Source organism: Coregonus clupeaformis, chromosome 33 (genome assembly GCF_020615455.1).
Source record: "Coregonus clupeaformis isolate EN_2021a chromosome 33, ASM2061545v1, whole genome shotgun sequence".
In the NCBI taxonomy this organism is placed as follows: Eukaryota; Metazoa; Chordata; class Actinopteri; order Salmoniformes; family Salmonidae; genus Coregonus; species Coregonus clupeaformis.
The window spans coordinates 35,230,491-35,256,027 of NC_059224.1; the positions used below are offsets into that span (position 1 = coordinate 35,230,491).

Below are 25,537 nucleotides of genomic sequence, written 5' to 3' on the forward strand. Positions count from 1 at the left end.
AACACACTTCAGTATGCCTACTGCTTACTCTTCACAAAAAAAGGCCTTGGAAAATAAGTAAATGTTGGTCTCAGCAGTGGGTGGATTAAAGGAGGAGTGGATGACAGAGGAATGGGCAATGGCTGAATGTGGATCTATCTCTGAGGGCAGAGTGCAGAAGGACTGGAGGCTGGGCTCCACAGATACCACAGCCCACTGACACACTGTTGAAGGCAGTGCCTGGACCTCCTCCTCCTCTCAGAACTCCCTCTGCCTGCCTACTACAGCACCACTAGACTCTCTTGTCTGTCCGCCTCGTGCTCTTTTTTCTACCCAGAACAATAGAGGGGGATTGCCGTTCCACAAAGACCACAGCAGCAGCAACACAGACCAACAGACAGGCAGGCAGGTGTGCTCTGCTCTCTGGCATGCTCCAACGCAGCTGGGTCTCTTCAGCCATTAGTGGATCAGCCGACTCCTGCCTCCTGCCATTCTTAGATGATATGACTGGGATCCTCCTGGACCTACAGCGCAAAGGGAAGGGAACTCTGCCGCTACCTCGCCAAGGTGCATGAATTGAGGAGCAAACTGAAGAGGGAGAGAGGGAGGGAGGGGGGGAGGGGGAGGAGAGAGAGAGAGAGAGAGAGAGAGAGAGAGAGAGAGAGAGAGAGAGAGAGAGAGAGAGAGAGAGAGAGAGAGAGAGAGAGAGAGAGAGAGAGAGAGAGAGAGAGAGAGAGAGAGAGAGGGGGGGTTTGGGTACTACTGTGGGAGAGAGAGATACTTGGAATCTAGGAGCTCCATCACAGATGACCAGTGTTGGGATACTGTACTTGTGACCAGGCTTGTTTTTTTCTTTGTTCAAGCCTCAACTAGCACTCGCTGACCTGACATACTCACATACGCGTGTGTTTGTGCAAAGGAGAAACGTTCCATTGAGAGTTGTGCGACTGGATGGATAGAATAGCGGTAAGTGTCCTCTTTCTTCTCTCATTCTCATGTGAGCTTGATTACAACACATTAGGTAGACTGCCATTGTTTGAAAATATGGACCACATCTATTCACAGTAATCTACAGTTGGACTGAGATATGTCTATGGATGACAGTTTGTGTACACTACCACATCTGTTAGCAGCTTGGACATGTTGAGTAACACGAGATAGATTTACATCATCCTTGTTCAAAGAACTTTTTTGACAGCTTGTTTAGTTGCACTTTCCATCCCAGCTAATGTAACTTCCTTATTATGGCTTATCCAATCAGGGAGCCGGAAATGGGTTCCATCATTTCCATCCTCATTCCATTACTCAGATGTCATGGCAATGAATTGAATTTTTCAGAGAGAATAGAATTTCTAAACACCTAGTTATTTAACCATCCACATTGATTGTATATGCTGTGCGAAAACAGTCAATGACCTTAGGAGCCTGTCATTAATCATTTCATGGTGATGCCTCATTGGTGATAAAATAGTGAGGGCATTGCCTCTTGACTGTGGGAGTAAATCTGTAATTTATATTCCTGTCTGTTTGATGATTTCGGGAGGGTTGATTCCTCCAGGCTGCTCATGCTCAAATATTTCAGCCTATGGAATGAACTCTCAACTCAGAAATCCCATTTCACCTGGTGTTCTGGCGACTGCAATAGGGTGATAAGGCTTAATACCTTTAGTTAATCCTTATTACATAAGAAGTTCCCTTTTCCCCTTCTCTGGCTGTGGAGTTTTGCTATTCCAACTTCATCTGAGAGTGGTGTAGTTTAGCAATGAAAATGGAAAGCAACAAATAGCCTAGTTGCCTAGTATCACAAATTAATATTCTAACAGCACTCCAATGCAACATTTCTCATTGCTGGACAGCTTGTCATCCCAGCAAACATCAGTGAATTTGGTAATCATAAAGGGACTTCTAATAATATATATCTTTAGGGCATTTCAGATCAGAAACAGCAGGGGAGACAGATTAGGAAGGGTGGAGACAGGGATTGAATCCTAGTCTTAAGGGTTGCATACATGTGCCTAGACCACCAGACCATAGGGTCTGCACATAAAGGGATATCTAAGAAGAAAATATGTTTCTTACATTTGTTTCTTAGCTAAAATACTTCAATAGGTATTTGTTAGTCTGCTGCTAATAACTTTTTCCCTTTAAAAATAGATTTGCTGAATGAGCTCAACACAGGGTTTTTTATGTGCTTGTATGAACAACGCTTTAAAGAGGGAACAATAAGCAGAACAGAAACCTGTAATTAATACCAGACTAGTCGTGCAGTATCTTCATTACAAGCCTATAAAAACTATTTGGCTATCTGACCAATTTCAACATTTCTTTTTTTTAAAGACTTCTAACAAACAGGCAATGAATTCTGGGTAGGGCCTCCTTCTACACCATCATTACATAAATGTACTTTTGGCTTTGAATTTGTATTCCTCTTTGGAAGTGCCAACAGAATTATTGCCAACAGTCTGTCAGTGCCCAACGATGGTCCTCAGTTATGCTCATCTTCCACCATTAAACATGATCAATCTTAGATGAGTATACAGTAATGAGCAATATTGGGAAGAGCAATAAGGGAGTGAACGTTATTTATAATAAGGGTTACATAGAGAAAGTCGGACCTCTCTGAAATGAAAATGAATAGCCCTCCCGTCAGCAAAATATATTTTACATAAACCCCCCCTGAAAGCTTGAAAAAAAGCAAGTGACCCTCCTCTATAACCAAAATCATTATTAAAACAAAGTGGATAGCAGAGAACATGTCTACCATTTTCCCTCACTCCTAGTACAGACCAGAGCCTGTAAGCATTATATGGTAACACAATCATTTTGATAGGGCACAGGGCTGTAGGCCAGAAGGTTGTGGGTTCGCAGACCACCATATACAAGAGTAGGGGTGGAAAGATGTCCTTTATAGTAAAAGCATTGCATAAATCTATCTTATTTGCAGGTCCGAGAAAAAATGTCCTTCTATAAACATTTCATGCAAATCTATGTCATTTTACATTATAGCAGAATCTACACACAAATTACCGAAATTACAGGCTAAGAATGGACAGAAAGATAGGCCTATGTGTTCATCTTATCATATTTAAATTTAGGCCTGCCCAGTCAGAGTAGGCCTATCGACACAGAAAATGTTTAAATGCTGGCTACTCTTCTTCCGTAGCTTAACCCAACAAGAGAAGGTCACAAGTGTTTCCCTAAAGGCTGTCTGGGTTTAATCATCTTTTATTGTACAGAAAGTGAATAGCTTAATCAATTGATAGTGACAGAATTAGATTCCTTTCCAAGTGTATTTTCTGTCTCCTCGGATATAGAAAGTTGTAGCTCAGCCTCTGAATGTCAAAGAGACTAAACAATGGCATTCCCATATGCATCGGAGCCACGTCTTTCTCGGGTATTTTACAGTTTTGTTTCTAGCATAAAGCATTGTGGACCAAAGTGCTGTTATAGCAGGGGTGTAGGCATGGGTGGGCCTGGGTGGACACAGGCCCACCCACTGGGGAGCCAGGCCCACCCAATCAGATTGAGCAGAAAACTAAACATTATACATTTTTATTATATAATCGGATCTGTTATATTTTCTTCAAAATCCTAAGCTAACAAGGGGTAGGCCTGTGCTTTTTGCCATTTTCTTTAATAAAAGGTAGGCCTATGGCATACCCCCTCAATTCGATAGTTTTAACTTAACAGCCTTTCACTGACACATAGGTATGCTATTTAAAGAGTGTATAGTGGGTGGAGGAATTCAATGACAAATGTATGGATATTTCAGCCGATAGCCTAATTTCTTTTGTCAAACAGGTAGGCCTACCTCTTATTTCTTAAATAGGCTCCAACACAAAGCCCTCTTGTTGGTAGTAAAGTCAAATTAAAATGAAGATGGTTTGAATGTATTATGCCTATTCAAATGTGCCTACTTTCAGCACCATGAGCTGTCCATTTCCAATTGATTGTGCCACGATGCTGATTCAAGTTTCATGGATAATTTCATCATTGGATAATTTCATTGAGACCACACTAAATAGCCTATAGTCGCACTTGATATTGCGCACCCAGCGGAGAATCAGAGATGAGGGGTGGCATCGGGCACACATCGATATATAGCCTAATAAGAAATGAATTCTAAAACACTGAGAAATATTGACATTTCATCAATTATAAATGACATGACCCTCCCCTGGACTATATTTAAAAAATACTAAACCCTCCCCTTGACTGAAATTGAACCATTCTGTACATTTTGATCCATCCCTGACAACATCTCCTCAGTACAACACAGTACTACTGTCACATAGGAATGATGGGAGTGAAAAGTAAACAAGCAAAAGTAAAGAAGAAGTAGTAGAATGTTCCTTTTGAAAGCTAGCCTACACATCAGCAGCTACTTCTCCGCTTAGTGGAGGCCATGAACCTAGACCTAGAATAACACTGCTCTACTGAGAGTTGCCTTGGTTCCCATCTCCCTCCTCGTCTGCGTCCCAAATTACACCCTATTCACTTTATAGTGCACTACTTTTGATCAGGGCTCTGGTCAAAAGTAGTGCACTATAAAGTGAATAGGGAACCATTTGCGAGCCAGCCCTCCTCTTCCCACGCTCCCCTCTCAGCCCAGGCTAAACATGCATCAAATACAATACACTACACACTCAAAGGGTTAGGCTGGTAAAGGACTTTATAGTCTGCTCATATGGTAAATATCTATCGAAAGGAGTTTATTAAAAATATCCTATTAACCACAGACATCACATAACATTAATGTTCTGTTCACCTTGTAGCGATGTTGTGTTAGTAGATGTTTACTTGTCCTTAGGGTCACTCTGGGGAAACTGCATGACCTTGCCTGCCTGTGTACTTAGTAAACTTTTGACAACGTAATGGAGGAGAATTCCATACAACATACAGCCTTGGGAAGAAACACATTTCAGATGAGAACTCCAAATCCAAGTCTGGGACAAATATATGGGACAAATATATGGAACTGCATGCTTTTAATAGCCTGCCATGTCCTCTCACATCACACACACTCACACACACAAAGCCTACAATTCTACAATTTTAATGACTTCAATGTGACTTTCTGTCTGAGGCAGGAGGCCCAAAGTTGGTCCTCCAACTAGAGTCTACGCTGGGGGCGGGAGGGAGGGTCCTACTAAGCTAACATATGGAGTTGTTTTAAGATGGTCATACCAAGGATCATCTAGCTATTTGATTTTGAATTTAGGACCCATTTAGGTATCCAAAAAAAATATATAAAAAAATTATTTGATGAAACATTGGATTTGGCCTTACTGCTATTAGCCTATAGAAACACGTTGAATAAAATATTAATACACGGAAAAACAAAAAGTCAAAAAAATTATCAAAAGGAAGTTTGTTTTGAAGTGTCTGTCCTATAGCTGAGAGATATAAGAAAGATTAGGACATTATTTATATATATTTTCACACATTTATCCCCTTTTTTAGGCACTAACATTTTTTTAACTGGTCCTGGGCTAACTTCAGATGAGGCTTGTGGGCGTCCTAGAGCAAAACAATTGTTCGGACACTACAGACAGAAGTTGGCAGTTCGGCAGTACCGACTTCATACGCGATGCTTGTGGGGTTCGTAGAACACCAACGTGTTCATGAGAGTCTCATCTTTCCATAGAGGGGTCATAATAGTTTGTAGGCCAAACCGTTCAAATGTTACAGACGTGTTCGTGAGAAAGCCGATTTTCGGAATGTCTCCTGGTCTGACAAACACCAATGCAGCTCTGCCACCTTTCACCACAGATGCGGAAGGCTGACATCGGCGGATGCAGTGGATTGAGACACAGCCCATGCAAAAAAACGCATATCTCAAGGTTAAACAGACAGATTTTTATGGGGATTTTGCTAATTCGATTTCCGTGGGGGCGTGGACATCGACTCTAGGGGGTCCATTAAACCCACTCCTGCGGTCATTCACCTCCGGATGCTGCTGTTCTTGGGGGTAGGGTGGTGGTGGAATGTAGAGGATCTGTGTGCCTTTAGGAATGGATGGGGTCTCCTAATGAGGACTACAGCTGTGGTAATGATCACGGTGGCATTTACCCTCCACACTCCCCCCTCAGGGGGTGGCAAGGTATAGGCCTGGGAGGGGGCCTGCTACCTGCCATCACCGGTCTGGAACAGATAATGTAATGGGATAATGGGAATACGAGGACTGGCTAAGGTCAAATGATTGCTTCTCTTCCAGTACTATTTTCCTATTTTTCAAATTAATGTAGTCTTTCTCTCCACACAGGACAGATAAGGGAAGCGTGGTAGGGGAGGCAGTTTGGTAGTGGTAGAGTCTGATAGGGGCCTGGGGAGGGGGTAGGAAAATTGATATTTTCTGCGTCCCAAATGGCACCCTATTCCCTATGTAGTGCACTACATTTGGTCAAAGCCCTATGGGCAGCCTTTATGTTCAGCCCTCTGGTAATGGTTCCTGTTGGGGCAGGTCTGCCACGATAGGGTGCTTTCTTTTTGCTGTCACAGTGTGTGAATATATAGACACAGGATTACTATACGGATAGGTTGTGTAACTGTTGTTGGGATACTGCTGTGTGTGTTCCCTGTGTGTGTTCCATCTCCACAAAAGGAGGGGGCTGTTCACAGTCTTATCTGTGCATTGCAGTCGGCCATAGTTCATGCGGTCACTTGAAGGGCGACACCTTCGTATTGGCTGCAAGGCAAAAGGATGGGGATGCAGGTCTTTGTCATCTGTCGGTTTCTATTGTGCTCTGAGTGACGATTGACGAAACACACAAAGCCACCACCGAGCGAGCACCAATGTCAAATCAAACCTCAATACTCTCGGCTGTCTAAATGATATATTGAACCAATTAAAGGAACACCAACAAATCTTGAACTGTTCATTTCAGTCAGACATTCAAATATTGCCGTGATGAAAAATATTTGCTTATTACTGTATTTTATCACATTCTCTGGCTGCCCCTTTGCTGAGAGGACATTAGCTTGATCTAAATCAATGACCTTCAGGTTAGTCTAGTTCTTTAACCACTCTCACACCACATTTCTCTCAGTCCACCACTCAGTTCTCCTTAGTGGAGATGTAGCTCAAAGGCAACAAGGATGTGTGGCTGGCACGTATTTTATGGGACACTGAAAAGGATGGAATTGTATGTTCTGTTGCTAAGGAGATGGAAGGAGGAAGTGCAAATCGCTAAGCTGCTCACCCTATTTTATTGTTGTTATTTTTTCTCTTTTGTGCCCAGACAACATTGAGAAGAGACTGACGCACCATGGCACGCTGTCCAAGACACACAAAAGGTAAGGGTGCTTTTTTTCTCTCTCGAAGCACTGCATTACAGACAAACTATGCACTTATTCACTTTAACAATGCATTTACATTATCATCAATGTCAGAACGTCACTAACATAAAGAAGACAGAGTAAAGAATTTAAGAAATGACAATTTATTTGAAATAGCTTATGCATGTTTCAATGAGAGATATTGTATATATTCAGTTTTTTGTATAGAACCAGCATTTACCTGACGGCTGAAGTGAAGTAAACTAGCTGCTTGCTGTAAAAAAGTAACCCACTTTCAGAGGAAGGACACTGCAGCTTTAAATGCACATAATTGAGCCTTTAAATGAATACCACAAAACTCAGTCATACAAAGCCAGGGATGCAGAGTCAAAATACAGGCAAACAGAAAGCGCCCTCACATGCTTCCCCCCCCTAAAAAGAAGGAGAAAAAAAGAGCAAAGCGCAGTCTCCTCTCCCCACATTACCAGCCCTTGTGCCTCATCCGTCTGATCGTCACGCTTGCTCGCCCAGTTCAATTCTCATTTCGCTTTTTATCGCAGCCCACTGGAGCCTGCACTGAGGAATTATCTGCTGTCAGGACCCGCGCCTGCACCGGGGTGATAGGGAGAGACGGAGCCAAGGAGCCAGGCTCAGGCCACCGCAAGGTGAGGGTGGCGCCGTGCCGGAGAGGAGGGGACTCGCAACTCGCCGATGGCGTCCTCCGCCATGCAGATCCTCGCCTTTGCCCTGGCGCTGCTGGGTGTCCTGGGCGCCACTGTGGCCACGCTGCTGCCCAACTGGAAGGTGAGCGCTGACGTGGGCTCCAACATCATGACCGCCATCTCCCAGATGCAGGGGCTGTGGATGGACTGCACCTGGTACAGCACCGGGGTGTTCAGTTGCACCTTGAAGTACTCTGTGCTTTCGCTGCCTGCCTACCTGCAGACCGCCCGGACAACAATGGTTCTGTCGTGCATGATGGCTTGCCTGGGCCTCTGTCTCGCCGCCCTGGGGCTCAAATGTACCCGCTGGGGGGGCAGTCACCGGGCAAAGGGGCACGCAGCCATCGCGGCGGGGGGTTGCTTCATCTTGGCTGGCATCCTCTGCCTGGTGCCCGCTTCCTGGTTCACCAATGAGGTAATCACTACCTTCCTGGACTCCAACGTACCTGAGAGCAGTAAATACGAGCCTGGGGGGGCCGTGTACATGACCTTTGTCTCTGCCGGCTTCCTGCTGGCCGGCGGGGTCATCTTTTGTTTGTCGTGTCCTGAGAAAAGAGCGGGGCAGTTGGACTACACCTCAACATCCACCTCTACCACCTTTCCTGACAAACTACTGCAGCAGCAGATAAACCAGGAGCAACTACAGCGCGACCAGCTCCAGCGTGACCTGATGCTGCGGGAGCAACTGCAACGGGAGCAGAAGGACTTTGAACAGCAGACGTCGCCTAATGAGCAGTCGAGCCGCGAGCAGCTACACCGGGGTGACAAAGGGCCCCAGGATGAGGCCCAAGCAGCTGACAAAATCCAGCAGGAGAAGCTTCTACAGGAGAAGCCTCTACATGAAGACAAGGGAACGCAACAGTTCTACTCTCCATCCAGAGTCCCTCCAAAAGACGCCCGGGCTGGCTACAGCCTGCAGGACTACGTTTAATATGTTTTATCCCTAAACCCTGCTCTTGTTAGTGGGGTGGGGGGAGAATCCTGAGGACAATCTACTGGCTGCCTTTGTGAGAGGGATCAAGTGGAGGAGAAAAAAAGGTTGATGAAGGAGGGTAATGACTTTGACAGCCTTATCACCCCCTCTCATCTCCTCTCTCGCTACTGCAAGCGCAAGCAGTAAAGGTATTCCCAAAGTCTTGGAGAAAGGCAGCTTGTGGATCCAGAATCCTGGGGCAAATGCCTCCTTGACTGCTGCTGTGGTGGGCGGAAAGACACAAGGGTAGGGTAGGGTAGGGAGGGTAGAGGAGAGGTGTCATAAAAATGCACAAGCGCAGCACAAGTACTGTAAATCCTGTGACAAGTTCCTTTAAAAACGGATGCGGAGGCTTTTCCATACCAAAGGTTTCAATGAGAAAGAAAGTGCTGAGGATAATTAGCTGCTAATAATATGACATCATTACTTTTGCATAGTAAGTTACCCACTGGGCACACACTGGTTGAATCAACGTTGTTTCCACGTCATTTCAACCAACGTGGAATAGACGTTGAATTGACGTCTGTGACCAGTGAGTAGTGTCGATATGTCTGAAAAAGACATGTAAAAGCCATTCTTTGCAAGCTTGTATCTCTTAAACCCCATTTGCCTTGTGAGATTAAAATAATAATATTTTTCAAAAGATAAACAGACTGATTGATATTCAGTCTCCTTAGCATGCTTGTTAAATAATGCAGCTTGTTAAATTATCTGTAGCTTGTTAAATAATGCAGTTGAATGCAGAGTAGTTACTGAAACATAGCTACCAACGCTTGTGCCTAGAATTTGTTTGTAGAACTTCAACTGTTTGTAAAGGAGAATTAGAGAATATTAAAGAAGTGAAAGGGAGTTCAGATCCCCACCAACACCATACACACACATCCAGTCCATATTTTCCTAGTCGTGGAGGGGAATAAGGTGCATGGCAGCAGGGGCAGAGGCCAGTCTGAGCCCTCCTCCTAAAAAAACATGAATGGGATTTATAGTAAAGACATTTTAACTGTAAAAATGTATTACCTTTTAATGTGCCATGAACACAACCAGTTATGATGTTTTCATCTGATTGTCAAACAAATCACTTCAAAAGTAGGGTAGCTTCGCATGTTCATCTAAAATAATTCCAGCATCCGAACAGTGCACTGTACACCCACCAACTTTCCTTAAATTCGCAAGTGGCTGAAACGATCTCATCGGAATAAGCATCCGAGCGAGTAAAACAGTGCCCCTCTGCCTTATTATATGACATGCCATAATATTTTTGTCCAGACAGCATCAGATACAGTGTATATATAAAATCTACACCCCCCTAGGATTTCTGCACATTTTATTGTGGTACAAAGTCGGATTAAAATGGATGTAATTGTAGTTTTTTGTTAACAATCTACACAAAATGCTCTGTAATGTCAAAGTGGAAGAATATATTTATTTATTTATTAACGAAAATGTAAACACTAATATTCCTTGATTAGATAAGTACCCCCCCACCCCCCTGAAAGATTCCCCAGTCTTTGCCGATATCAAGCATACCCATACCATGATGCAGCCACCACCATGCTTGAAAATAAGGAGGCAGTTACTCAGTGATGTGTTGTGTTGGATTGCCCCAAACATAAGGTTTTGCATTTAGGCCAAAACTTTCATTCCTTTACCTTGTTTTTTTGCAGTATTACTTTAGCGCTTTGTTGCGTACATATTTAACACAGAGTGAGTCCATATGTGATTTGTTAAGCCAAATTCTACTTCTGAACTAATTTAGGTTTGCCAAAACAAAGGGGGTGAATACTAATGCAACAACTATATTTTAGTTATTACATTTGTATTAATTTGTACAAATGTGTAGAATTGTCTTTTCACTTTGACATTATGGAGTATTTTGTGTAGATCAATTATTTTTTTTTTTTTTTACAATCAAATCTATTTCAATCCCACTTTGTAACATAACAAAATGTGAAAAAACGTCAAGGGGGTGTAGACTTTCTATAGGGCTACACATAAATCTGCCTCGGCCTTGACGATGATAGTAGCATTATCAGCAGCACCTGTCTTTTTACTAAAGAAATGTGTATTGTATCCCCCTAGAGTCTAGGTGCCTGGGGCTGGGTTTCTACTAAGCTAACATATGGAATTGTTTTAAGATGGTCATACCAAGGATAATTTAGCTATTTTATTTTGTATTTTAAGACCCCTGTAGGTATAAAAAAAATATATATATAAAAAAAATATTTCATGAAAATTTGGATTTGGTCTTACTGCTACTAGCCCATAGAAACGCACTGAATAACAGATTCATACATAGAAAAACAGATAGTAAAAGGACTCCTAATATTGAGTTGCACCCCCCTTTTGCCCTCAGAACAGCCTCAATTCGTCGGAGCATGTTCTCTACAAGGTGTTGAAAGCGTTCCACAGGGATGCTGGCCCATGTTGACTCCAATGCTTTTCACAGTCATGTCAAGTTGGCTGGATGTCCTTTGGCTGGTGGACCATTCTGGATACACACGGGAAACTGTTGAGCGTGAAAAAACCAGCAGCGCTGCAGTTCTTGACACAAACCGTTGCACCTGGCACCTACTACAATACCCCGTGTTCAAAGGCACTTAAATATTTTGTCTTGCCCATTCACCCTCTGAATGGCACACATACACAATCCATGTCTCAATTGTCTCAAGGCTTTAAGATCCTTCTTTAACCTGTCTCCTCTCCTTCATCTACACTGATTGAAGTAGATTTAACTTTCATAGCTTTCACCTGGATTCACCTGGTCAATCTATGTTTTTTACACACAGTGTATGTTTTAAAGTGTCTGTCCTATATCTGAGATATATAAGAAACCTCAGAAAGAAAAAAAAGGTTTACTGTGGAATTACCCGTAAACCTTTTTAGTGGAAATGCCCTATTCACTTCCATGACTTTTTTTGGCCGGGTACCAGTTTCCTGGTAAGTCCCGTTACACTTATGGGGTAGAGCAAAATTTAGAGTCTCATCTTTCCATAGAGGGGTCATATTAGTGTGTAGCCCAAACCGCTCGGATGCTACAGATGTTTTTGTGAGAAGACGATTTTCGGGATGTCTCCTGGTCTGACAAACACCGCTGTAGGTCGGCCACCTTCCACCACAGTTGCGGAAGGCTGGCGGATCATAGACATTAAAATCGGTGACGGATACGTTGGATTGAGACGCAGCCCATGCAAAAAAACAGATATCGCTAACTTAAACAGACAGATTTTGATGGGGATTTTTTATTTTTATTATGCCTAGAGCGGATTATGGGGTAGTATATATATATATTTTTTAAATGTTTTATGCCCAGCTCATGAGGCCCATTGATGATGTGAGGCCTGAGGCAATTTCCTCTTCTGCCTAATGGTAAGTCCGCCAGTGCATGGCAGCGCAGGCTGTCGGAGATAATGATCCTCTTTGTTTTGCCATTATCGCCTCGCTACGGCTAGATGCACACTACTCATTTACTGCACCCCCCTGAACACACACACAGACAGAGATACACACACACACTCTCGTCCTTCCTCTATCTGCCTCTCCCCCTAGCTCCCTCCCTCCCTCTCTAGCTGCGAGGGTAAAAGGGTCTTGTACCCAATCATCTTTACGGTGTGTGCCCTTGTGTCATTCACAGAGGGTTCTAATCTACATGGAACCCAAAAGGGTTCTACCTGGAAACAAAAAAGGTGATCCTATGGGGACAGCCGAAGAACCATTTTGGAACCCTTTTTTCTAGATTATGGCAAGAAAAATCCAGATGTTTTTTTGTAGGTTTTTTGTGTTGTTGTGTGTTTGCCTCACTTGACAGGATATATGCTCTGTATTTTTCACTACCTGTATGTGAGTGAACAAAATAACTACAAGGGCTCTACTGGGAAAATGTTTCCTAATCTGAAAGTGTTTGTTTCACAAAGCTGACTTTCCCCGCAAAAAATCTAAAATGTAATTCTGCCTGTGATCAGAGAGGAAAGTCTAAGTACAGTTGATGTCTCAGAGAACCAATACTTTACTATGCTCTTATCGATATTCATGTTTGCAACATGGAATACAAATATCTAGGCTAGATTCTAGAATAATGCTTAAAAATAATGCTTGATAATGCTTGTGCTTTTGCTTTTTAAAGAGGGAATGTGAACTCTTTGATTAAATATGGTTTATATTTATTTTTTCTCTTTAAGAATGGTTTGCTTTATTATGATTCAGGGCATAACTTTAGTGTGTGAATTTACTGTGGATATCAGGTTCTTATTAAAATAATGTTTCCATGTGATTGTCAATCCACAAGTCATTTCAATTTGAGCTATTGTTAAGAATGTTTTTGAATGTTAATTGTTCGAAATTGCTAAAAAAAAATAGAGAGATTTGTTAAGCTGTCAACTTGTTTCATAAAGGATGTCGGAGAGACCAATGCCTACTACAATGAAGATGAATGGGATGTACATAACTGTAACAAAACATCATGACTGCAATATCCTAGTCTGCCTCTCTCGCTCAAAACAATGGATGTGCATGGGCATAATAATCGGTGCAACAATGCAAAAGCCTGTGTGTTTCATTAAAGCAAAAGCCTGTTACTCTGCAAAACAAATAAAATTGTTGCTTTTTCTCTGTACAAGAATGGAAATAAATCCATACGTGAAGGAAGAAAATACGTAATATTTTTTTGACAACCAGATTAAAGGATGTGATTTAAATTTAACGTCTCTGTTCCTCTCCTTTCCAAGCGGTTTCAATAGCTTGACTTGCACATCATCAGATTCTGTCAAACTTGATCTTCCCTCCCTTTAATATTGCTCTTTGTTGTCTGTCCGTGCTCTGACTTCCAACACCTACAGATAATAGGAGCATGTGATATGAGGCTAGTCAGGCGGTGGGCTCTGCTGGGACTGGGAGTCAGGCTTGTCCAAATGAAAATCTACATACTCTTACAGTGGGTTCACTCAGGCATCAAATCAGCTCAATGCACAAACAGCTGAGCACTGTGTCACACACACACTCACACACACACACACAGTACACACAGTGTTTATGGTTAATCATCTCGCTTGGTGCAATGCCCATCTAATTAATCAATTCGATTCATTTTGTGCCACAAGGGTGCTTTTCATTTTTCCCCTAGATACGTTTCTTCTGTGTTGTTTTCTAATTAGCTGCCAGCCCTATCACCTACAGTCGTGGTCAAAAGTTTTGAGAATGACACAAATACTAATTTTCACAAAGTCAGCTGCCTCAGTTTTGATGATGGCAATTTGCATATACTCCAGAATGTCATGAAGAGTGATCAGATGCATTGCAATTAATTGCAAAGTCCCTCTTTGCCATGAAAATGAACTTAATCCCCCCAAAACATTTCCACTGTATTTCAGCCCTGCCACAAAAGGACCAGCTGCCATCATGTCAGTGATTCTCTCGTTAACACAGGTGAGAGTGTTGACGAGGACAAGGCTGGAGATCACTCTGTCATGCTGATTGAGTTAGAATAACAGACTGGAAGTTTTAAAAGGAGGGTGGTGCTTGAAATCATTGTTCTTCCTCTGTTAACCATGGTTACCTGCAAGGAAACACGTGCTGTCATCATTGCTTTGCACAAAAAGGGCTTCACAGGCAAGGATATTGCTGCTAGTAAGATTGCACCTAAATCAACCATTTATCGGATCATCAAGAACTTCAAGGAGAGAGGTTCAATTGTTGCGAAGAAGGCGTCAGGGCGCCCAAGAAAGTCCAGCAAGCGCCAGGACCATCTCCTAAAGTTGATTCAGCTGCGGGATCGGGGCACCACCAGTGCAGAGCATGCTCAGGAATGGCAGCAGGCAGGTGTGAGTGCATCTGCACGCACAGTGAGGCAAAGACTTGGAGGATGGCCTAGTGTCAAGAAGGGCAGCAAAGAAGCCACTTCTCTACAGGAAAAACATCAGGGACAGACTGTTATTCTGCAAAGGGTACAGGGATTGGACTGCTGAGGACTGAGGTAAAGTCATTTTCTCTGATGAATCCCCTTTCCGATTGTTTGGGGCATCCGGAAAACACCTTGTCCGGAGAAGACAAGGAGAGCGCTACCATCAGTCCTGTGTCATGCCACCGCAACAGTGAAGCATCCTGAGACCATTCATGTGTGGGGTTGCTTCTCAGCCAAGGGAGTGGGCTCACTCACATTTTTGCCTAAGAACACAGCCATGAATAAAGAATGGTACCAACACATCCTCCGAGAGCATTCTCCCAACCATCCAAGAACAGTTTGGTGACGACCAATGCCTTTTCCAGCATGATGGAGTACCTTGCCATAAGGCAAAAGTGATAATTAAGTGGCTCTGGGAACAAAACATCGACATTTTGGGTCCATAGCCAGGAAACTCCCCAGACCTTAATCCCATTGAGAACTTGTGGTCGATCCTCAAGAGGAGGGTGGACAAACAAAAACCCACAAATTCTGACAAACTCCAAGCATTGATTATGCAAGAATGGGCTGCCATCAGTCAGAATGTGGCCCAGAAGTTAATTGACCAGGGAGGATTGTAGAGGTCTTGAAAAAGAAGGATCAACACTGCAAATATTGACTCTTTGCATAAACTTAATGTAATTGTCAATAAAAGCCTTTGACACTTATGGAATGCTTGTAATTATACTTCAGTATACCATAGTAACATCTGACAAAAATATATCATAACACTGAAGCAGCAAACTTTGTGAAGACCAATACTTGTGTCATTTTCAAAACTTTTGACCACGACTGTACTAACAATACTTAGGCAAAACCAAAGATGTATTATTGTAATTTTCTTTGATAATAATTAAAGTAATTATTTAGTCATTTTTTAATGAAAAAAAAATAAAAATAAATACATCTCTCAATCCATATGATTTACACCGAGCACATCCAAAAAGTAGACAAACGTATGATTACACCTATGAGAAGACATCACCAGTTCATTATTCTGGATCAATAACATCCCTTGGGATTTCACCATATATCTGCTTAGTATTCACACGTCTACTAAACTAATACAATCACACAGCAGTACATTTTGTGGAATAAATGGACGCTCTGCATCATAGCGAAGGTGTGAAACCAAATAACAGTCAGCCATCATCAACTGTTTTAGTGCATTGAAGTGAAAGCCCCAATGGAAAAGTTCCTCACAGTGAACAGGATTTGGGTAATGGAGTGCAAGTTGCAATCACCACAGCTCTACAGTGTCAAGAGAATTCTCTCTGAGGTCTAATATTCCCATGGACATAGAATTCTAGTTCTGTGGATGTTCCACTATGACAGACAACAGCAATAACTGTGCAGTACCCATGCATGCAATGTATCACAGAAGCAGTAAAAACGCATCTTAAATCTTTTTTTCGATGTTCTTGCTGCCTACACTCTGTCTGTATTTCATTCTGAAGGCAGTGCATATCATATTTTTTTTTAAACTTACTGTAGCACTGTGGTATATTGAGATTCTGCTTACCCTAGGGGCATTACATGACGATGCCAACGTAGTGAATCCTTGCTCCTAAGCATTTGGTATCTTGAATGACCCCAACTAAAACTGGAGGAATTAAGGGAAGCGAAAACATGTTTGAGTCAGCAAATTATGTATGATTAAACTCTAAATTCACCTATTCAGTATAAGACAACTTTATGGCCTATATAATTTATACTACCACTACACAAATATGTTTGTATGTCTCTTTTGTTTCTGTTCTTTATGAAGATATTTAATTGAGCAACTTCCATTTTGTGGGGATACTTGAAGACATCTTGGATTCTTGCTCACCAAGAACTCTTACAATTCACCAATAACATTTCCAATGCAATCTTGACTATGGGGTTTAACTTGGGGAATTCAAGCCATAGGAAACAACAAGCATGTATAGCCTAATAAATGCTATTCCAGTTAATCCAACCTGGCTACACCAAAACATAAAACATTTATTTCCTGCAAGCAGCCATCCATTATCTTTCAATGGTATACAATTAGTGCTGTTGTTTTCCTTAGAGAGGGCCTTGGCCTACTGCCACTGAGGATCAAAGCCTTCAGATGGAATTAACTGTGTTCTGCAGATTCCCGCAGCATCATTCGTGGAGGACGGCATGTTTACTGTTATTTCTCATGGCTTTCTGTCATTCTCTGAGCAGTCCTCTTGAATCTAAAATAAAATTGAGGCATGACTTATTTGATTGCATGCACTTTTTGCACACACAATAACTGCAGGTGCATATACACACTGAATATAGACTTGTTTAAATGTTCTACCAGTAGGCCTACACAAAAGCTGGTGCACGTGCCGTAGAATAATACATTTTAATTACTTATAGACATTTCAGGTGTAGCTTACATTTGGCAAGTTGATCGAGGGACATAGTTAGCTAGCTAAGCGCTAGATGGCTAACCAAGGCTAGCATGTGCGTGCTTCAACAAAGATGATCTAATATATTGGCTTCGCCTCTTCCTCTCTGGCTTCAATCAGAAAAATATTCTGATTACATGACTCGATCAGAAAATCCTGAAAAGAATGACACAGTGGCCACTTTCTTTAATATTAGATCGGTTTGGTCAACCTTTGAAAGCCAAAGTAAAGTTAGCGACCATTGAGCTATAGGAACAAGTTTATATATATACGAGGTTAGCAACCTTGTCATACTTAACCAGCACCATGGTGGCAGAAGATAGTGGCATTTCGGACATTTTTTCGTAGCAGGTTAGGAGAACTTACACATGTCAATTTGACATAAATTTTTATGTCAATTTGACATAAACTGTATCCCATCCAGCCATGACCCACGTGACTCGCGACGGCGCGAATAGAAAAAGAGAAATCATCCAGAAAAATGCATGCAATAAGGGCGCCATTGAAAGGAGTGATTACCGAGGAAGCGGTAAATGTGAAAGTGGACCAACTGAAGGGGAAGATTCCAGGTGTTTGTGATGCTCGTCGTTTGGTGCAACACAGACAGGGTGGCGTGAATGGGGAAACAGAAGAGTCATTGTCTGTTCTTTTGAGTTTTGATGTTGAGTCTTTGCCCGACGTGATGTTAGGATATTTCAGTTATCCCTTATGAGCTTTTGTGCCGAATCCATTACGTTGTTACAGGTGTCAAGCTTATGGAAATGTGGCAGCAGTGTGTAGGAGGGAGGTTCCTAGGTGTGAGAAGTGCATGAGACAAAGTAATGTGTAGTATTGGGGAAACAAGTGGTATGTGTTAATTGTAGGGGTGCCCATGGGGCTGGGGATCAGAAGTGGCAGGGTGCAAGAAAGGCAGTTTGAGGTTACCAGGGTTAGAGTAGTGCTGAGGCAGTGAAGAAAGTAGAGGAAAATGGGTCGGTCAAGGGGGGAGGGATCCTGAGAGGATTCGTGTGAGTAGTAGATCTGTGCCAGTACAGAGGGATAGGCCAACGAGTGATATATGCTTCAGTAAGATTGGCTTCTTAGCAATGGTTATCAACTGTACCGCAGGGATGGAAGTAAGTCACAGAAAATAGAGGTTGTGGTGGCAGCTGCAGATAAATATTTGGTGTGCGAGATTTGATGTCAGAAGAGCGTGTGTTGAATGGTGGTGTCCCATCCTTCCAGGCCGTTGGCCTGAGGTAGGACTACATAGGTTTAAATAGTGGAATTGGGTCGTGGGTTTTTTATGCGTGTATATATATACAGTGGGGAAAAAAAGTATTTAGTCAGCCACCAATTGTGCAAGTTCTCCCACTTAAAAAGATGAGAGAGGCCTGTAATTTTCATCATAGGTAAACGTCAACTATGACAGACAAAAATAGAAAAAAAAATCCAGAAAATCACATTGTAGGATTTTTTATGAATTTATTGGCATATGATGGTGGAAAATAAGTATTTGGTCAATAACAAAAGTTTCTCAATACTTTGTTATATACCCTTTGTTGGCAATGACACAGGTCAAACGTTTTCTGTAAGTCTTCACAAGGTTTTCACACACTGTTGCTGGTATTTTGGCCCATTCCTCCATGCAGATCTCCTCTAGAGCAGTGATGTTTTGGGGCTGTCGCTGGGCAACACAGACTTTCAACTCCCTCCAAATATTTTCTATGGGGTTGAGATCTGGAGACTGGCTAGGCCACTCCAGGACCTTGAAATGCTTCTTACGAAGCCACTCCTTCGTTGCCCGGGCGGTGTGTTTGGGATCATTGTCATGCTGAAAGACCCAGCCACGTTTCATCTTCAATGCCCTTGCTGATGGAAGGAGGGTTTCACTCAAAATCTCACGATACATGGCCCCATTCATTCTTTCCTTTACACGGATCAGTCGTCCTGGTCCCTTTGCAGAAAAACAGCCCCAAAGCATGATGTTTCCAACCCCATGATTCACAGTAGGTATGGTGTTCTTTGGATGCAACTCAGCATTCTTTGTCCTCCAAACATGACGAGTTGAGTTTTTACCAAAAAGTTATATTTTGGTTTCATCTGACCATATGACATTCTCCCAATCCTCTTCTGGATCATCCAAATGCACTTCAGACGGGCCTGGACATGTACTGGCTTAAGCAGGGGGGACACGTCTCTCACTGCAGGATTTGAGTCCCTGGCGGCGTAGTGTGTTACTGATGGTTGGCTTTGTTACTTTGGTCCCAGCTCTCAGCAGGTCATTCACTAGGTCCCCCCCGTGTGGTTCTGGGATTTTTGCTCACCGTTCTTGTGATCTTTTTGACCCCACGGGGTGAGATCTTGCATGGAGCCCCAGATCGAGGGAGATTATCAGTGGTCTTGTATGTCTTCCATTTCCTAATAATTGCTCCCACAGTTGATTTCTTCAAACCAAGCTGCTTACCTGTTGCAGATTCAGTCTTCCCAGCCTGGTGCAGGTCTACAATTTTGTTTTTGGTGTCCTTTGACAGCTCTTTGGTCTTGGCCATTGTGAAGTTTGGAGTGTGACTGTTTGAGGTTGTGGACAGGTGTCTTTTATACTGATAACAAGTTCAAACAGGTGCCATTAATACAGGTAACGAGTGGAGGACAGAGGAGCCTCTTAAAGAAGAAGTTACAGGTCTGTGAGAGCCAGAAATCTTGCTTGTTTGTAGGTGACCAAATACTTATTTTCCACCATAATTTGCAAATAAATTCATTAAAAATCCTACAATGGGATTTTCTGGATTTTTTTTTCTCAATTTGTCTGTCATAGTTGACGTGTACCTATGATGAAAATTACAGGCCTCTCTCATCTTTTTAAGTGGGAGAACTTGCACAATTGGTGGCTGACTAAATACTTTTTTGCCCCACTGTATATACCCCAGTCTAGTTGGTGGCTGTAACGCAACATTGATTGGATGCCAACCGCTGTTAAACCTCATCGAAGAAGAAAATGCATGCAACACAGATCGATTGTTCGCGAGAAGAAAATTGGCTATTTCTTCGTGGCTAGCTGGTAAACTGTTTTAACGTTGATTACCTACACACATAAAACTTTTTAGTTAGCGCGGCAAGTTCTCGGTTTTGAATAGAGGAAATGTTTTGAGTCTTCGCAGTGGAACTGTCGCAGATATGGGAGAAACAGAGGATACACCTTGTCAGTGCGTTTCAAGGACTAACAGAATGAACACTAACAACCCTGGTCCAAGCTGTATCTTGAAACATAGAGCAACATCAGATGTTTGGAGCTCAACCACGGCTGATCAACCACCAGCCTGGGCAGCCGCAGTGGGCGCTATGGATCTCCACTATCGTCTGGGCTTAGTGTGCCCAGCCGGTAGTACACTTATGTCCCCGGCGACTGGTTCGTACTTAAAACGTTCTCCATTCAGGCTGCAAAGGCTTCGATTGCCTCGTTAACTCCATTTAATGGCGAGAAGACTGAAAATATGCATACTTTCTTTATGAAACACCATTTTCCACCAACTTGCTAAATGCTATTTCCGCATGTTGCATATCGCCTTCAGCAAGTCAGGTTGCAGCAGTCTGTTTTTTCACCCCTACGTAACAGGCGTAAAAGAAACGGAAATCATGGTCTGATAGTTTCAAAATAAAAGTTGTGCTTATTGAACATACAGTTTTAAATGTATGTATTGGATTTGTTGGATGCTGGTTGACTCTAGTGATGTTCCTAACATTTCCAGTTTTTTTGTTTTAGTGGACTGTCTGCCACAGAGGTTTTCCCGAGCAACAGAAGTTGCAACAGAGGCAGAAAGGGAAATGGCAGAAATGTCACGGTCTCTTCCAGGTAAACCATTGTGTCAATAATATAAGCATAGTATTTCAGTATTGATTAGAAATGTTGTCACATCTGTCACTGTTGTTATGTTTTAGGAACAACACTGGACACCATTAGGGATTGTATGTCATTCATTTCAAATGACTAAATAAAGTTGTTATTTTTCGGCATACATTATTTTATGCCCTCTCTAATCCATTTTTTTTTTTCAGGGCACAGCAGGAAAGTGGAGATGGAACAGCTGTTCGAGAGGTACTTTCTCAGTTAGTTTTTAACAGTGCAATTGTTAGATCAATGAATATAATTGATCTCCCTGGTGAAAGTATTTAGAACCTTTCTGATTACTGAATACTCAAGACAATGGAGAGGAAGAACAGCATCCTCCATCGATGGGCCCCCACCAGCAGTCTCTTCCATACTGCACTCCACAGACTGCAGAATAACAGATTGAGGACCAATCTGGAGGGAACCTTCAGTCTGGTGCTAGAACTGAGGTTCCTCTGTGGCCTGATGAGAAAATATGCAGATTATATACACTACCAGTCAAAAGTATGGACACACCTACTCATTCAAGGGTTTTTCTTTATTTTTACTATTTTTTACATTGTATAATAATAGTGAAGACATCAAAACTATGAAATAACAAATATGGAATCATGTAGTACACAAGAAAGTGTTAAACAAATCAAAATATATTTTACATTTGACATTCTTCAAATAGCCACCCTTTGCCTTGATGACAGCTTTGCACACTCTTGGCATTCTCTCAACCAGCTTCACCTGGAATGCTTTTCCAACAGTCTTGAAGCAGTTCCCACATATGCTGAGCACTTGTTGGCTGCTTTACCTTCACTCTGCGGTCCAACTCATCCCAAACCATCTCAATTGGGTTGAGGTCGGGTGATTGTGGAGGCCAGGTCATCTGATGCAGCACTCCATCACTCTCCTTCTTGGTAAAATACCCCATACACAGCCTGGAGGTGTATTGGGTCATTGTCCTGTTGAAAAACAAATGATAGTCCCACTAAGCCCAAACCAGATGGGATGGCGTATCGCTGTAGAATGCTGTGGTAGCCATGCTGGTTAAGTGTGCATTTAATTCTAAATAAATCACAGACAGTGTCACAAGCAAAGCACCCCCACACCATAACACCTCCTCCTCCATGCTTTACGGTGGGAAATACACATGCAGAGATCATCCGTTCACCCACACCGCGTCTCACAAAGACACAGCGGTTGGAACCAAAAATCTCAAATTTGGACTCCAGACCAAAGGACAAATTTCCACCGGTCTGATGTCCATTGCTCGTGTTTCTTGGCCCAAGCAGGTCTCTTCTTCTTATTGCTGTCCTTTAGTAGTAGTTTCTTTGCAGCAATTCGACCATGAAGGCCTGATTCACGTGGTCTCCTCTGATCAGTTGATGTTGAGATGTGTCTGTTACTTGAACTCTGAAGCATTTATTTGGGCTGCGATTTCTGAGGCTTGTAACTCTAATGAACTTATCCTCTGCAGCAGAGGTAACTCTGGTTCTTCCTTTCCTGTGGCGGTCCTCATGAGAGCCAGTTTCATCATAGCGCTTGATGGTTTTTGCGACTGCACTTGAAGAAACTTTTAAAGTTTGACCTTCATGGCTTGAAGTAATGATGGATTGTCGTTTCTCTTTGCTTATTTGAGCTGTTCTTGTCATAATATGGACTTGGTGTTTTACCAAATAGGGCTATCTTCTGTATACCACCCCTACCTTGTCACAACACAACTGATTGGCTCAAGTGCATGAAGAAGGACAAGGCACACCTGTTAATTGAAATGCATTCCAGGTGACTACCTCATGAAGTTGGTTGAGAGAATGCCAAGAGTGTGCAAAGCTGTCATCAAGGCAAAGGGTGGCTACTTTGAAGAATCTCAAATGTAAAATATATTTTGATTTGTTTAACACTTTTTTGGTTACTACATGATTCCATATGTGTTATTTCATAGTTTTGATGTCTTCACTATTATTCTACAATGTAGAAAATAGTAAAAAAAATAAAGAAAAACCCTGGAATGAGTAGGTGTGTCCAAACTTTTGACTGGTACTGTATATATACAGTGGGGAGAACAAGTATTTGATACACTGCCGATTTTGCAGGTTTTCCTACTTACAAAGCATGTAGAGGTCTGTAATTTTTATCATAGGTACACTTCAACTGTGAGAGACGGAATGTAAAACAAAAATCCAGAAAATCACATTGTATGATTTTTAAGTAATTAATTTGCATTTTATTGCATGACATAAGTATTTGATCACCTACCAACCAGTAAGAATTCCGGCTCTCACAGACCTGTTAGTTTTTCTTTAAGAAGCCTTCCTGTTCTCCACTCATTACCTGTATTAACTGCACCTGTTTGAACTTGTTACCTGTATAAAAGACACCTGTCCACACACTCAATCAAACAGACTCCAACCTCTCCACAATGGCCAAGACCAGAGAGCTGTGTAAGGACATCAGGGATAAAATTGTAGACCTGCACAAGGCTGGGATGGGCTACAGGACAATAGGCAAGCAGCTTGGTGAGAAGGCAACAACTGTTGGCGCAATTATTAGAAAATGGAAGAAGTTCAAGATGACGGTCAATCACCCTCGGTCTGGGGCTCCATGCAAGATCTCACCTCGTGGGGCATCAATGATCATGAGGAAGGTGAGGGATCAGCCCAGAACTACATGGCAGGACCTGGTCAATGACCTGAAGAGAGCTGGGACCACAGTCTCAAAGAAACCCATTAGTAACACACTACGCCGTCATGGATTAAAATCCTGCAGTGCACGCAAGGTCCCCCTGCTCAAGCCAGCGCATGTCCAGGCCCGTCTGAAGTTTGCCAATGACCATCTGGATGATCCAGAGGAGGAATGGGAGAAGGTCATGTGGTCTGATGAGACAAAAATATAGCTTTTTGGAGGAAGAAGAAGGATGAGTACAACCCCAAGAACACCATCCCAACCGTGAAGCATGGAGGTGGAAACATCATTCTTTGGGGATGCTTTTCTGCAAAGGGGACAGCAACCTCCTTCCCTCAGTAAGAGCATTGAAGATGGGTCGTGGCTGGGTCTTCCAGCATGACAACGACCCGAAACACACAGCCAGGGCAACTAAGGAGTGGCTCCGTAAGAAGCATCTCAAGGTCCTGGAGTGGCCTAGCCAGTCTCCAGACCTGAACCCAATAGAAAATCTTTGGAGGGAGCTGAAAGTCCGTATTGCCCAGCGACAGCCCCGAAACCTGAAGGATCTGGAGAAGGTCTGTATGGAGGAGTGGGACAAAATCCCTGCTGCAGTGTGTGCAAACCTGGTCAAGACCTACAGGAAACGAATGATCTCTGTAATTGCAAACAAAGGTTTCTGTACCAAATATTAAGTTCTGCTTTTCTGATGTATCAAATACTTATGTCATGCAATAAAATGCAAATTAATTACTTAAAAATCATACAATGTGATTTTCTGGATTTTTGTTTTACATTCCGTCTCTCACAGTTGAAATGTACCTATGATAAAAAATTACAGACCTCTACATGCTTTGTAAGTAGGAAAACCTGCAAAATCGGCAGTGTATCAAATACTTGTTCTCCCCACTGTATATATTCAACAATAAGGACAAGTCAACTCATATCAGTTCTATGATATTTCTGGGTGGACAAACACAATAATACTTTTTATTTTTAGCTGTTTCTGAACTTGGTTTCTGTTACTAATGATCTATTGTTAGATGTTAATAGAGTAATTGTATAACAACTTTTGTCATTTTTGAAAGTTTTTTTGTTTAGATTGGATTACCTTTAACATATATTTTTTTGTCTGTTTTATCTGTTATCAATAGATGGTCAAGGTATTGCCAACTGCCTGTCCAAAAGGCTTGCCATGGTCAGTAGTAGCATAAAAAAAATGTGAAGGACTACACCCTGAGGAGACAAGGTTTGTCCTCACAGCTCCCACAGACCCTGGTGTATGAGGATGCAGTGCAGGTGGACAGCGCTTTCACCTAAAGCAAAGGCTTTTTGTGCTCCATTCCCTCAGAGAGCGGGTGTGTGAAGAGAAGCGGTACATTGAGGATGATGTCTTCACTACCAAGAAGTTCTACTCACATGAGCAGGAACTGATCGTGGAGGCCTTACGACATTACACAGAGCAAGATCGATTTTGTTTTGGGGCAAGAGCTGTCCTTGCTGGAAAGCTTGATGAGCACTAGCATGCAGAAGGACAATGTGAATTGTTCAGAAGGGCTTTTAATTGAGGGCAGTGGCCGTTTTGCCATTTTTGTTTTGGAATCACAATCATAAAACTTCCCTTAAACATATTACACAATGTTCTCAATACAATTTAGGACTCAAAGTATGAAAATAAATAAATGTATGCACTCACTCTGGATAAGAGCGTCTGCTAAATGACTCAAA

The 25,537-nt window shown here is 42.4% G+C and overlaps 1 protein-coding gene across 2 annotated transcripts; it reads left to right on the forward strand.

The window, feature by feature from the left end:
- LOC121549066 (claudin-20-like) lies at positions 1 to 25,537 on the forward strand. Of its 2 annotated transcripts, XR_005996733.1 has the most exons (5): positions 732 to 945; positions 7,221 to 7,275; positions 21,032 to 21,121; positions 21,325 to 21,364; positions 24,964 to 25,537. XR_005996733.1 is itself a non-coding variant. In XM_041860884.2 (4 exons), exon 4 carries the CDS (start codon positions 7,969 to 7,971, stop codon positions 8,908 to 8,910), a length of 942 nt encoding a protein of 313 aa, XP_041716818.1. In that variant the 5' UTR covers positions 1 to 546; positions 843 to 945; positions 7,221 to 7,275; positions 7,818 to 7,968; the 3' UTR covers positions 8,911 to 10,457. The 2 variants fall into 2 exon arrangements, 1 of the variants encoding a protein (XP_041716818.1); XM_041860884.2 differs by lacking the exons at positions 21,032 to 21,121; positions 21,325 to 21,364; positions 24,964 to 25,537 and adding exons at positions 1 to 546; positions 7,818 to 10,457 and having other exon boundaries at positions 843 to 945.